A 15,963-nucleotide genomic window follows, 5' to 3' on the forward strand; every position below is an offset into this window, starting at 1 on the left:
TTTTTACACTTGAAGATCTATTAGCAGAAGAAGGGCTGGGAGAGCTGGGGTCAGCTGGAAAGGATGGAGTAGCTGGGGAAGAGTGACTGAGATGGCAGAAAAGAATATGAATTCAAGACCTTTCACCTCCTATTTGTGTATTTCAACCTACAGGGTCAAATATCCTGATAACTATAAAAATCCAAAAACATGATAAAAATGCAATATAAAATCTCTACTTAAACACGATCATCTGTAATACAAGTAGTTTAGCCACTTCCTGTTTTCTTAGCTTGAGGAAATAAAGCTTTACACTCTGTGAAGGCAGGGTCTGAATCTATGCTGGTTGTGGTTATAGCCCTGGTTGCTCAATGACCATTGGTTGACTTAAGTAATTTGATGATGCAAGTAATTTGATGATGACTCTCCTAATTTCATAACTATGTTCTTCTATGAAAGAAACTGCTGGAATCAGTATAGCTCTAAATAAGTCAGGGCATCATTCAATTGTGGTATTTCTTTTTTAATCATTTTCAAAGTGTATCAAAGCAGTAGCTGTAGCCAGGATTCTCTTACTTTCAAATTCAAATACTACAAAGTCAGAGAATGCCACCCTGTAAAACTGAAACTACATGATGCCATTTTTTAAAGCAAGTGCTTTGTATCTGTATATATTTCTTAAACGCAATTTCATTGAGCAAGAGAAAGAACTAAAATAAGACTGGTAATCATATCAGGAGTGCCAGTGTTTGATCCAACAGCTTTTCATTTTCTCCCTTTTTTTTTTTTTTGCGGTACGCAGGCCTCTCACTGTCGTGGCCTCTCCCGCTGCGGAGCGCAGGCTCAGCGGCCATGGCTCACGAGCCCAGCCGCTCCGCGGCATGTGGGACCTTCCCGGACCGGGGCACGAACCCGTGTCCCCTGCATCGGCAGGCGGACTCTCAACCACTGCGCCACCAGGGAAGCCCCAGTTTTCTTCCTTTTTATTTTTCCCCCAGCACACCCTGTCCCATCCCTCCTTCCTTCCTGCTTTATTGGGGATATAGCACTAAACATAAGAAAGTCCCTGACCTTGTGGAGCAGACATTCTAGTGGGAAGAGAAAGAAAATAGAGATGCAAGCAAATAGTTAAATGATACGATTTCAATTAGTGTGACACATGGAAAATAAAGTGAATACTGGGATAGAGAGTGACTAGGTGGTGGTGTGGGGAATGCCTTTGATTACAGAGGTCAGGGAAGGCCTCTGAGAAGATGACATCTGATTAAGTTCTGAATAAAGAGAAGGAGCCACCCAGGTAGGATCTGTGGGCAAGAACATTCCAGACAGTGGGAGCTTGTACAGAGAAACCGGTAAGCTCTAATTTTTCCACCTCTAATTTTATCTTCTAGATTAAATTCTCTTTCTCTGCAAACCCAGTCCCGGTTTTCTTATAACACAGCATGTAACATGGCCCTACATGTAACACTTGTAACACAGCACGTAACATGGCCCTACAACCCCAGCCAAGCACAAGGCCTGGCATAAAGTCGGGGTTTAACAAAGGAGTGATGGCTATGTATGACCTCTGTGAGCCATACCTGTTCTGTCAAGCTCTAAACCGTCAATCATGTCCACCTATGACCTGAGATACAAACAGAAGCTTCTAGAAATCACAGAAAGGAGCCACCAGCAACACAATGAGAGGTTTGTTCCTAAAGCCACCTAGATGACATTAGATAAGATTAGATAATCTTTCACTTTTCACTTAACTTTGGCCTTGCCAACTTGGCCACTTACCATGCCCAGTGTACTCAAAAGAATCTGCTTCATCAGGGGTGTCGAGTTCATCCACATTGATATCAATTTCGTCTGGACTGTCCAAGTTATCATCAGAGAGAACAGACCCTTCACTCTGATCCAGAGACAGATTGATATTTGGGGCTGTGAGTTTGATTCTCTGAGGATGACTGCCATTAAGATCCAGAGAATTAGGAGGTTCTAAAGAAGATAAAGAGCAACATTATTAGACCATACACACGGCTGCCAACAGTGGGTGTGGGCCCCAGTGAAAAACAGTTTTAAGGCCTTTCAGCAAAGGCACACCTGCTAAAAGTCCTCATGTGGGATTTAGACCCCACTCTTGGCCAGCAGGCCTCAGTACTGGCTCGCCCCGGCTACATCAGCCCTGGCCATGCAGAAATAGGAAGTGGGAGCAGAGATCTAGTTTTTAGAACTGCCCTGTTCAGGTTTGAGAACTTGACATTGATACACTACTGAATCAAATTTTTTATGATGCATATTACTTAAGAAAAACAGTTAAGCTTTACACATAACTTATAGTGATTCATGGAGACGTTATTCCTCTGAAATGGAGGATACAAACTTTATCTGTAATGTTTACAGACAACCCAAAATACGTCTCTTTAGTTCCTGACATCTCTGTTGTGAACTTTCTTTGGCTTTTTTTTTTTTTGTAATAAAACTGAGGTACCCTCCCAGATTACATTCCTGGATCAAGCACTCATTAATTCTTATGCCAATATGGCTTGACATTGGTTCCTGTACCGTAGTGATAGTCTCCTCGTGTAAGGCTCATGGAATTAGCTCCCACTCTTTCACTGTAATATGCATCTTGCTGTTTAAGAGCCTTTCACTTAACAGAAGCAGAGCTGGAGAAGTCATTTTTAACCAAGTTGATCCCAACTAAACAATGTTAGAGAGATACCTTAACAAAACAATTTCAGGATTCCCTATCACAAAATGTTTTGAAGGCCATATGGTATACCCATCAATTCTGGAATTCTGACTCTAGTCTTGTCTCTTGTCCTAAGGAAGCTGACACTGTTTCTTTGTCATTAAGATTTTTTTTTTTTCTGTCTAGACAACACCTAAACTGTGTTCCATGTAATGTTTTTATGTATTACTTGAAAACATGTTTCTATTGATCCGTCAGTTTGTAAAACATTGGGTTTCCATATTACAGGGATTCTCAGAGCTGTGCTGTCCAAAAGAAATTTTTTGTGATGGTAGAAATGTTATGTATATAACATTTTGGGGGGTTTTTGGGCCACGCCATGTGGCTTGTGTGATCTTAGTTCCCCGACCAGGGATCGAACCTGGGCCCCCTGCAGCGGAAGTGCAGATTTCTAACCACTGGACTGCCAGGGAATTCCCACAATTCACGTGAATTGTGGACCTTGAAGAGTGGAGCAGATGTACGGTGGCTACCATGCTTATTCGGCCATAGAACACTTAAGAATAGTTATGTCACATGATTAGTACTTTGAAGAATGCACTTTAAATACTCGGACAGAAATAAAAAATTGACTCCCTTCTTTCTCAATTCTAGGCTTGACTGATAATGTCAGGGTTCAGGATCTTGGTATGATCCTGTAGCTGGTACAGTGCAAAGGAGTGAACCTAGTACAGAGTGAGAGTCATACAGGTTGCCACTGAAATTTTTTAATTCCTTTTTGTATATGCCTTGGGTTGTAAAGCGTAGTTTGGGGTTTTTTGTTTGTTTTTCCTTTTTAATAATCAGGATACTGAGCATCCTTAATATTAAATCGCTAATTTTTAATATTCTCACACTTACGTATAAATTTGGGGAACTTAGATGTTAGAATTTGGTATTATGATAAACAGCAGCCAGTTATCACAGGAACTGAAAACATTGGCAGATCCAGGCACGGCCCAGTAGATAAAGGGTGGCCCACACTAGGTGATGATTCAAGTCAGCTCTGAAATTAACCACATCAAGCCTAACACCTTCCTCACACATATTTTTTTCCTCTCTTCACTTTTATCACTGATATCACAAGTTGGATGCACAGGAAATGGTTTTCTCACTGAATAATGAACACGTTTGGATATAGAACACTGCTGAAGAAAATGAATGAACGCTTTCTCACCAGGCCTCATGTCTGCCGCACTGGGACTCAGCATTCCCTCCTCAAAGGGGATGTCCATGCCCACATCCTCTAACAGTAATCTGAAAAAACAAACAAACACAAAGCAAAGAGTGTAAAAAATTGTGTGGGATTTAATTTTCTTTGAAAAGGAAACCCAGAGATTCCAGGATGGCATTTTCAATAAACCAAGTATGTGTACTGAATCCATTGTAAGTGGCCCTAAATTAGAATACAGACTTTCTGCAGTTACTGTGAATGAGAACCACGGACTCGGAGTTTACTCTGTGCACAGAGTGAGTCACTTCTTCTGCCAGTTCTCATAAGTAAACACACCTCGAGTAAGAAATTCAGAAACAGGAGAAGCAAATAACTAATAAAATATACTTAAGGGGACATTTAATTTTTTTTCAACAAGGGATACAATATATATGCTTTGGAGTAAGTACAGACCTGACTTTGTATATATCTCTTCCTCTGTAAATTTGAGCATATTACCTAAACTGCGTGGACAGAGGAAAGCGTACTCTGCTGATCTGTTTGTAAAACAGGGATATACCACCTACCTCACTGAGTTGTTGAAAGATTAAGCAATGGATGTAAAGTGCCCGACATTCCTGAGAAGGTGCCAACTGATGTTATTTTCCTTCCTTCTTTGAATATTTAAAGATTCATTGTGAAATATAAGTTGGTGAAGATGGTTCTGGTCATGAGTTACCATCTTTTCTCCCTAATCAGTGTTGAACCAGGGACTGTTGAACCCAGGACTTACCCACTTGGTAAGACTAGTGGAAGGGAACAGACAAATACTGGAGGAAACTGTGGCAAATCTATATGCTGTTGTAGGAAGCTGATCACTGTTCACAGTAAATTCCCCTTGACTTATTTTTATCTCCTGACCCTCGTTCAGTACATCCCCATTTATCATGATAATATATATATATATATATTTAACATCTTTATTGGAGTATAATTGCTTTACAATGGTATGTTAGTTTCTGCTGTATAACAAAGTGAATCAGCTATACATATACATATACGCCCATATCCCCTCCCTCTTGCGTCTCCCTCCCACCCTCCCTACGATAATATATTTTTCTTCGTGGTGGCTTCCATGTAATTTTACTCATCTAGGGTGAATACCTCTGATGTAGACACTAATCTAAATTTAAACATGATAAACCTTAGTGTTAAAGTTCTAAATTTAATCCCTCCCTCCCTCTCTTACTGCGACTCCTCTCCACCTCAATCTGGGTCTACCAAACATTTGGAGTTTGCTTACCTGGATGATCAGTTTCTTCAGGATTCAAGTTAAACCCCTTGTTGTTAACAAAGTCTATGACGTAAACAAAATCCTGTGTCTGTAGTGATAACTGTGCTTGCTTCATTTATTCAGCAAATATGTATCGAGTGTCTACTCTGTGCTAAGGATGTAGAAGAATGAAACAGACCAGCCTCATGCTTGTGGTGAAGATGGGATGATGGAGTTAAAATAATGAGGGGCTTCCCTGGTGGCGCAGAGGTTGAGAGTCCGCCTGCCGATGCAGGGGACGTGGGTTCGTGCCCCGGTCCGGGAAGATCCCACATGCTGCGGAGCGGCTGGGCCCTTGAGCCATGGCCGCTGAGCCTGTGCGTCCAGAGCCTGTGCTCCACAACGGGAGAGGCCACAGCAGTGAGAGGCCCGCGTACAGCAAAAAAATAAAAAATAATAATAATAAAAAATAATAATGAGGACTGTCACCAGCAATTCAGCACTGCTCCCCTGAGAGAAGTAAATGCCTGTGTCCTTACCCGTCAACCCCACAGACCCCTTCAAAAACACAACCCCAGGGAGTTTCTTTCTCCATACACTTGTTGTGGCTTCTGCCCTATATGTTCTCTGAAATGAGTCCTGCACCCTAGTCGAAAAACAGTGAGCAAGGGGTCAGCCTGTGAGTCAAAGGCAATAAACGTATTGGCAGGAACAAGATAACCCTTGCCAGAGACGCACCGCATGGGGTGCAGCAAACCAGACTGTCCAGCAATGGAGGTGGGGTGGTAGGCAAAGAGAAGGCCTGCTCTAGGCCCCAGTTTGAAAGTCCTGGGACCCAGAGGGATAGCTGTCTAGGTTTCCCATGCTGTTGCGGTTTTTCAAATCTCCTTACAATGACCCCTCGTCATCTGAAGTGATCTGTGTGCGTTCTCTTTGACATCAACCCTGTAGTAGCTGTAAAGTAGCAAAATGCTGCTGTTGAGAGCAGCTAGATTCAAATCTTAGCTCTACCCCTTACTGTGTGTCATATGGCAAGTTACTTAATCTTTCTGTGCCTCCATTTCCTCTCCAATAAAAGAGAGACTGTGCAATGCCTGAAAAGAACACTGAAAGAAACGAATGTTATCTGCTTTATTGTAGTTCTTTTTGCTATTATAATTGCCTTCTCCATTAGCCTTGAAGCTTCATGAGGACAGAAACCATGTCTGTCTTCTTTACTATTACATCTCCAGCACCTGGTAGAAATAAATACCCGATAAATATGTGTTGGATTGAATTATTGAACTTGAAATCCCCTAAATGCACATGTACATTATTTTCTCTAGTTGCCTATGAGTCAACCTAAAAAAAAAAAAATGACATCATACCTACTTGCTTCAGAGAGCACATAAGGGTGCTGGCCTTAGCTCCAAGATAAATATGAAGGGTTTAAAAATAGACAGATAGTATCCATCTTAAAATTTTGTAGGTTTTGTTGATGTTTGTGAGTTATAGGCAACATCATGGAATAACTGAAAGGGTCCTGGCTATGAGGTTATAGTCCTGGGTTACAGTTCTACGGTTAGTACTGACAAGCTCTGAGAAAATTAGCTGACCGTCTTTGTGATTTTAAATGAAGCTAATGAATACAGAATATTACAGTGACTGTGGAGAATAAACAATAACTAGAATACATGAGAAAATACTCTGGAAATTATAAGGCATTCACTAAGTGTAAGGTATTGTGTTCCCTCATTTTAAACATAATAGCAGGATCAGTGATTTAACAGAAGTCTGTGTCATGGTTGGACAAAACATATATTAAGGTTATTAAAATTGGGGTTTCAGCCTCGGTAAGGGAAAATTTCAGTGCTGCACAAATCTCCGCAGAGCCTATAAGTGCCCTGGACTCGCTGAAGTTAGTAAATAGAGCCTTTGTCTCTCAGCGCCCCTTTACGGCACAGAGACGCAGTTAAGAAAGTGCTAGAAAACCAGAGGCGGCATACCTGAGGGAAAAGAGAAGCTGAAGCTGTGACCAGGCAGTGATCGGAAGAGAGGGACTCACAAATCCACAGATATTACAGAAGGCCGTGGGGAGTTTTTAGGAAACCCCAGGGACAGAGAAGGAACGCTGCACCAGAACAGCCCAGAGGCAAACCTGGCAGAAACCCAAGTTGTGCTCACTGTAAATACTTCAACCACATTCATACATTAGGTCTATAAATATTTGTAGAAATGAAGTGGCCAGAGTAGTTGGCGATGGGACTGCATGGAGTTTTACCAATGGGAATGGAAGCCTCTTGGGATCTGTTAGGTAACAAATCAGTCCATAGTGAAGGTTAAGTATTTTACCTTACCCAACCGTAGTCACTACCTAATTAGGGGTTTTCTCTGTACGGAAGGGAGCTACCCAACAGGCTGGGGGTGTTATAAACACTGAGTCTGACTCTACTATTGCTGACCTCCCCAACAGATGCTTGGCTCCACGTCGCCATCTAGAGGAGGGATCCAGAACTGTTTGCTGGGCGGTTTTATAAACATTATCGCTCTTCACCAAATAGTTCTGGCTCTCCGCCTTTTGTCCTCCTCTGAAATTAGGGTGGCCATGTGACTTGCTTTGATCAATGAAACGAGGGCGGAAGTGGCAGGTGTCACTTCCGGGCAGAAGAATTAGGACCAAGTGTAGGTGCCACGTGCTGTTCCCCGCTTTGGTGCCTATGGAGGAGCTCAGAACAGGGGCTGGGAGAAGAAGAGCCCCTACTGGATAAAGATCGTTGGATATATGAGCAAGAAAGAAATCTTTTTGTTTTGCCCTGAGATATTGGGTTTCTCTGTTACCACGTGCTAATCCAGCCCATTCTGAGCAGTACAGCTGATCTTTATTGTTTGTTTTGAAGGGAATATCTGACTGGCACTATGCCCTGACTTGGATTACCCAAATCAGGGCATTTCCCACATTCTCAACCCAGGCTCAGGGTGATGATAAACATCTTCTTGTGTAGGTTTGCTTAGCATATAGGAACATTTTTCTAAATGAGGACAAAGCTCAGCAGACCATCAACTGCTTTTCAAGCATTCTATAAACTTGAATATGAATATAGCACCTTCATGGCTTCCTCATAGCCACCTAGCCCTTGTCAATTTACTTAATATTTTTCTTTAAATTGACTTAAGTTTATTTTGAAAGGAAGGTTTGTTATCACTGTATATAAGGAAACTTAGAGTCACTCACCTAAAATAGTCACATAAATTAAATATAATCAAAATAAAACAATGCTATTAAATTCAAGCTAGAAACCCCTGGGCTCTCCCTCTGAGACTTTTCTTTATTTGCTAAAAAAAAAAAAAAGAGGGATCAGAAAGTGTCTGGCAAGGTGTAATGTCATTTATCATTATAAATCCAAAGAAATGCTATATAAGACAGAACACCCTAAAAGTAATTAATACATTGCCAAACTTGAAAGAGACCGGGGAAATCCCCAGGTGCTGGAAATGAAGAGTTATTCTAGAAAGCTGATGAAAGGTAGCCTGCAGGATTTTGGACTGGACATAGGCCTTTGGGCCCCACAGGAGAAGTGACCTCCAGGTGCTGGAAGAAACGCCTAGACCCTGAACTTCTAAATAAGGCCGTGGCCCTTAAAAAGCGGCCCTCTTAATGAAAGAGGGATGAGAACAAACTCTATCCTCTGGCCTTGGAAAGCACAGTCTGCCTGGAATCTTGGGTGGAAAACTAAAAGCAACCTATGAGAATTAGAGACACTGCTTGTATGCCAAGTATGTCTTGATTTATATTACCTGAATGATGGAGGAAACGCAAGTCAAAAGATTAAAATGAAAATTCACCTAGGACCATTGAAGGCCTCGAGTCCTAGGGTTCCAAAAGAACCAAATACGAAACCACTTAATGGTGCTACTTCTACTATCTAGGATTCACTGGAAATCCACTTAGGAGAAAGAAAAAACCCTCTGAAAGGTGAACCCACACCAACACCCTCACCCACGCCCACCAAACTACTAACTAAACTACGGAAAAACACTATGGGGGATTGCCAGCAGATGCTGTAAACAGAAGAACTAGCAATAAATCTTTCGAAAAAACACAAAAAGCAATATGAAAGAGATTATAATAATTAAAGAATAATTTTTAAAACTTCGTGGTGTTGAAGCACTGAGATTTGGGGTTGTTTGTCATAGCAGGCAGTGCCATTTACCCTGAGCAGCCATGCTGGCTAGAAAAGGGAACATCTAGGGCTTCCCTGGTGGTGCAGTGGTTGAGAGTCTGCCTGCCGATGCAGGGGATGCGGGTTTGTGCCCCGGTCCGGGAAGATCCCACATGCCGTGGAGCGGCTGGGCCCGTGAGCCATGGCCGCTGAGCCTGCGCGTCCGGAGCCTGTGCTGCGCAACGGGAGAGGCCACAACAGTGAGAGGCCCACGTACTGCAAAAAAAAAAAAAAAAAAAAAAAAAAGGAACATCTAAAAATAATAATGCAGAAGTGTTGATGATAAAGTGATATAAAAAGAAATATCAGAAAAACAATAGCCACAGGAAAGCAATTGTCACAATATTAGTAGCAAACAAAATAGACTTCAGGCAGAAAAGCATTATTAAGGCTTAAGAAAGTTATTACTTTATGATAAAAAGAGGAATTTCTCAGAAGATATATTGACCCAGAGCCAATATGCTTTTAACAACACAGGCCAAAAAATCGAATATAAATTATAAGGAGAAATTAACTTCATGGGGGGAAATTTGAATGTCTCAAGAATTTAGGAATCAATCTGAAAAAATGCATAAAGATACAGAAGATCTGAACAAAGTACTAACATAGCTTGGTCTACTGGACAGATCGGCACTCAAGAAAAATACACAATTTTTTCAAACTCATGAAAACTATGTAGAATGTCTTGTAAAATACCAAAAGTCAACATTGCGTGTACCTTATTTTCTGACTTCAGGGCCATATATAAGAAATCAATCATAAAAAGACTGTGGAAATTTAAAAACACATCTGTAAGTAAATGAACAATAAAGCCCTACGTGTCAAAACTTGTGAAAGCAGCTAAAGAAATTCCTAGAGGAAAATAAATAGCCTTGAACTCAGATATTAGAAAAGAAAATGGATGAATTATCTAAGGGCTCAACTCAATCGAGAAGTTGGAAAAAGAACCGTGCTCCTGGGTGATTCAGTGCTATTTATACTGAATCTGGGCACCCCTCTAATCACAAATACCACCAAGTGGGGAACAGTGACGTAAATAGAATCTTCCAATTTGAGAATGGATCCCATGTATATTAGTAGATTTTGTGTCTCTGGTACTTCTGCTTCTTAATAAAGAAACTAGCGCGCAGTAGCACGGCGGTCCTGACACCAGAGTAAAAGATCAACTGAAAAAGGAAAATTTGGGGACCTGGTTATATGCACCCTCTTGAGTTTAGACCAGGTACAAAGGTAAGCCCATTCTACATTGTATATCCTTCCAGCATTTATGAATCTGGAGGGATTTAACTGTTGTAGGATTAGCTTTGTCCGAGATCAGTTTCTTTTTAATAGCGAATGAGCAGTGAACCGAGACTTAGCGCACACACAACACTTCTAGAGTCTAATGTTTCCTGGCGGGCATGCACACCCAGCAGCAGGCAACAGCCCTTTTAGGGAATAATCATTCTTATAAGACTGACCACTAAAAAATACAGCTCCATAGAAATAGGGTAGCAGGTTAAGGATGTTAATTGTTCTTTAGAAAAATACCATCTGGTTATGCTGATAAATTTTGGGAAATGATTACATAAAGAGAGAGTTCCCTTGTGACAGACTTCATAAGTCACTTTCTCTAGGAGTGGAGATAAAAATGAAAAGAAAAAAAAAAGAAGAAACAAAACCTTTCATGAGGTGCTTGCCTGCTTTTGTTGAGTACATAAATTAGCCCTTTAAAGACCAATGGTTGGAGAGTTGCCATTTCAGGATTCTTGTCTGATAAAGTAGGCTGGACAATTTAAGATAAGGATACCTGCCACCCTGTGTGCCCCAGGGCACTTATCACATTACTCAACTGGGAGGCAAGGCAGAGGCACTGGGGTTCACACTCAGGTTAATCTAGCTGATACCCAGGAAAGGATGGGCGCTTAGGTCCCACAACAGGAAGCTGGGTTTGAGCCCATGAAATGAGGCTCTTGTCAACAATTAGCTACCCCACTGGGCCTCACTCACCCTAGAAAAGATAAGTGTGGTGACTCCTATAAGTCAGCCAGCTGAGGCAGATAAGGAAGGGGGTGAGAATAGGGAAAGGAGATGACAAAAAACTAAAGGAACACAAGCACTGGGCACTCACCCAGTTACCACCTTCTCTAGGGATTTTGCAAAACCCCACAAACCACAGCCATCTGTTCTCATGTTCTCAGAGGAGAGAAACGTTATACAGTCTCCTTACACAGGGCTGAATTCACAAAATCTGCAGGTAGCAAAAATCACTTGCTGTCCAAATGACCCTTGAATTATAGCATATGTCGTTTGTATAAAATCCTCTGTAGTAAACCTTATGAGCCCTAAAGTTTGAGGAACACAGCAGGAATAGAAGGAAAGCCTAAATAGCATTTCAAACATTTCTTTTCAGATAATAATTCATTAAATCCTTGGCCGTGAACAGGGCTGCATGGAGAATTCTACCTCTTGCCTGCAGGGTATATATTATTCTCTTTTTCACATGTTTTCTAAAACCTTAAGACATATCAATACTTGTTACTGAGAAGATTCAATGAAATGGCATAATCTCACACTGGGAAGGGGCATATACTTGGTTCTGAAGCGAATCTACAGTTCATAACGTGGATTACTCACAGGCATTTCCAATTCAACACGTACAAAACTGAATTCAGCATCTTCCTCTGCACAGATCTGCTACATCCTACATTCTCTGTGGTAGTTTTAAAAAAGTGTCCTCAAATTCTTTGACATTCCTTTCAAAAGTTGGAGCCTAACACCCCCCCTTTCCTTAAGTGTGGACTGAACGTGGTGACTTGCTTTTAAAGAACAGAATAAGGTAGACGTGACAGTGTGTGACTTGTCAGACTAGGTCCTAAAAAGCACGTGGCTTCCTCTCTGCTCTCTCTTGGATCACTCACTGTGGGAGAAGCCTGCTGCTGCCATGTCCTAAGGATGTTCAGGAAGCCCTATGGAGAGATCCAGGTGGTGAGGAACCAGGGCTTCCTGTAAAAATCCAGGAAGGAACTGAGGCCTCCTGCCAATAGCCATGCGGGTGGGTCACCTTGGAAGCAGGTCCTCCAGCCCCCATGCAGCCTTCAGATGACTGATGTCTCGACAGCAACTTCATAAGAGACCCTGAGTCAGAATCACCTAGCTAATCTGCTCTTAAATTCCAGACACAGAAACTGTGAGAGAAAAAATGTTGTTTTAAGCTGCTAAATTTCGAGATAATTTATTACACAGCAATGGTCAGCTAATACCTTCCCCATCCCGGTGAATGTCCCTACCAATCACCTGTGAGCTCGCAAACCCCAAACTGGCAATCCTTCTTAATTTCCTTCTTTTTCTAACATTCCTTCCCAATCCAGTTGACCATCCTGACCATCCAGTCTTATACATTTGCAACCTCCTCTCCTCTTTATTTTCACTGCTAAGACCTTAGTTCAAGTTCATTTTTTCCTTGCAGAAACCTGTTTCTGATTTTACTCCCCACCCCCTTCAAATTGCTCACTCAGTATCTAACGATCTCAATCTAACCTTCTTGTTTCAGTCCTTTCATGTCCCCACTGTCTCAAGGGAAGGGTCCTGGCTCCAGAGAATGGCTCACCAGGCTTCACGGTCTGGCCTTCCAGGCCGAACTCGAGCCTCCTCTCCCATCGCTCACTCCCCAGTTGGTTCTTGCTTGTCTTCTAGAACTCAGCTTAGACATCTCAGCCCCACCCCACACAGCTGGGTCAAGTCCAACAGTACCCTGAGCTCACATTAAATGGGTATTTTTCATGATTTACAACCATCTATTCCTAACTTCTCTGGCCCCACCCTCCCCATTCCTCCCCACTCTCATCCCCCCTCCACACATGCACACAGAGGTCCTTGAAGGCAGGCACTCCCAGTGCTTAGCAGAGGGCCTAGCATGTGGTGGAGGGGAATAACTAACTATTGAATAAACACCCTTATTTAGAGACGGGAGGATGCCCTACTTTTCTAGCAGAGTGTTCCTCATAAGGTCTCACCACATATTGGAACTTGACCACTCAAATTGTCTACCAACAAATTACGTTTGATAACAAGTTAAGCTTTCTTCAAAACATAATTTAGAAATGCGAGGTGACTCTTACAGAAGTCATATCACAAAGGAGTAATTGCTCTAAACATAATAAGGTGAAGTTCACCCAGTGTAGAGTTTACAGTGCCCTCTTCCACAATGACAAAAGCACCTCTCAGATGCTATCAGGAATGACCCGGTGCAGGGCGGGGGCGGGGAGGATGGGCATGTTAAGTAAGGATGAGGTTCTTGCGAAATGAGGCGGAGGAGGAGTGGACAACCGTTTGTCTTCAGAAATGAAGAGTCTTTAGGGCGAGAGTCAGCAGCTCCTGTAGGATGACCAAGTGACCAGAGTCTCAGCACAGACTCCTGCAGCCCTGCCCACCCTCCACTTCAGCAGCTCAGCACCTCCTGGAATTTCTCTTTTGTGCTGACGAGTCTGTAGATACCTCCCTGCCCTCCCATCCTGCCCGAGGGGATATGCTCACAAGGATTCCTCTCCCCAGCAGTGCAATGCAATGGCTGCACTGCCTTGGTTTTACTTCCCCTCAGTCGCCCGGGAGTGTGGACAGTCTGGCACCAGAAATACAAACAACAGGGCCGTACAGAGCCACTCTTCCAACTGCTGCTCAAGCAGTTATATTTGTTGATCCCTAGGGCATGGCAGGGGAGTTAAGTCTTTGACTTCTCTAGAGCTGGGGTCAGCAAAGTTTTTCTGTAAAGGGACAGATACCAAATTTGTTATGTTTTGCAGGCCACACAGTCTCTATCATAACTACTCATAACTACTCATAACTACTGTAGCACAAAAATAGCCGTAAGATATGTAAATGAATGGGCGTGGCTATGTTCCAATAAAACTGGGTAGAAAAATAGGTGGCCAACTAACTAGATTTGACCTGGAGGCCATAGTTTGCTGACCCCTGTTCTAGATGAAAACAACTTGAATACAATTTCATTTCTCAAAAGGGAACGCTCTTAGGCTGTTGGTGGGAATGTAAATTGATGCAGCCACTAGGGAGAACAGTATGGAAGTTCCTTAAAATACTAAAAATAACATTTCTCCAAAAAAGAAATACAGATGGCCAACAGGCACATGAAAAGATGCTCATCATCGCTAATTATTAGAGAAATGCACATCAAACCTACAGTGAGGTATCACCCCACATCAGTCAGAACGGCCATCATTAAAAAGTCTACAAATACCAAATGCTGGAGAGGGTGTGGAGAAAAGGGCACTGTCCTACACTGTTGGTGGGAATGTAAGTTGGTGCAGCCACTGTGGAAAATGGTATGGAGGTTCCTCAGAAAACTAAAAATAGAATTACCATATGATCCAGCAATCCCACTCCTGGGCATGTATCTGGACAAAACTATAATTCAAAATGATACATGCACCCCTATAGTTCATAGCAGCACTATTCACAATAGCCAAGACACGAAAATAACCTAAATGTCCATCAACAGAGGAATGGATAAAGAAGATGTGGTACATATATACAATGGAATACTACTCAGCCATAAAAAAGAACGATATATTGCCATTTGCAGCAACATAGATACAACTAGAGATTATCATACTAAGTCAGAAAGAGAGACAAATACCATGTGATATTTTTAATATGTGGAATCAAAATATGACACAAATGAACCTATGTATGAAACAGAAGCAGAGTCACAGTTATAGAGAAAAGACTTGTGGTTGCCAAGGGGGAGGGGTTTGGGGGAGGGATGGGGTGGGAGGTTGGGGTTAGCAGTGCTTTTATATATAGAATGGATATATAACAAGGACCTACCTACTGTATAGCACAGAGAACTATATTCAATATCTTGTGATAAACCATAATGGAAAAGAATATATAAAAAAGATGTGTATATGTGTGTGTGTGTATATATATATGTATGTATGTATAACTGAATCACTTTGCTGTACAGTAGTAATTAACACAACATTGTAAATCAACTATACTTCATTTAAAAAAAAACAACTAAAAATAGTTACCACTCCTGTGCATATATCCAGAAGAGACAAAAACTCTAATTTGAAAAGATACATGCACCCCAATGTTCACAGCAGCACTATTTACAACAGCCAAGACATGGAAACAACATAAATATCCAATGACAGATGAATGGATAAAGAAGATGTGGTGTATATATATATATATATACACACACAATGGAATCATAGCCATAAAAAAGAATGAAATAATGCCATCTGCAGCAACATGGATGGACCTAGAGATTAGCACACAGAGAAAAACTAATCCCATATAAGTGGAACCTAAAAAAATAATACAAATGAACTTATTTTCAAAACAGAAATAGACTCACAGACATAGAAAACAAACTTATGGTTACAAAAGGGGAAGTGGGGGAGGGATAAATTAGGAATTAGGGAGTAACAGATACACACTACTATGTGTAAAATAGATAAACAACAAGGACCTACTGTATAGCTCAGGGAGCTATATTCAATACCTTGTAATAACCTATAATGGAAAAGAATCTGAAAAGGAATACATATATATATTCAGATATGTATATATGTCTACATATATATGTATATGTCTGTGTGTGTGTGTGTGTATATATCTGAGTCACTTTGCTATACAC

At 41.6% G+C, this 15,963-nt stretch overlaps 1 protein-coding gene across 5 annotated transcripts in view; it reads right to left on the minus strand.

Annotated features, from left to right (window-relative positions):
- PRUNE2 (prune homolog 2 with BCH domain) overlaps nt 1–15,963 on the minus strand; it is a 377,855-nt gene that overhangs the window by 45,839 nt on the left and 316,053 nt on the right. For all 5 annotated transcript variants that reach the window (XM_079925976.1, XM_079925978.1, XM_079925977.1 and 2 more), the window contains 2 exons: nt 3,873–3,952; nt 1,759–1,959 (listed from right to left, as the gene is read on the minus strand). In XM_079925976.1, the coding sequence (XP_079782102.1) occupies nt 1,759–1,959; nt 3,873–3,952 (281 nt within the window). The remainder of the gene's footprint in view (nt 1–1,758; nt 1,960–3,872; nt 3,953–15,963) is intronic.

Source organism: Stenella coeruleoalba (genome assembly GCF_951394435.1).
Source record: "Stenella coeruleoalba genome assembly, chromosome: 7".
NCBI lineage: Eukaryota > Metazoa > Chordata > Mammalia > Artiodactyla > Delphinidae > Stenella > Stenella coeruleoalba.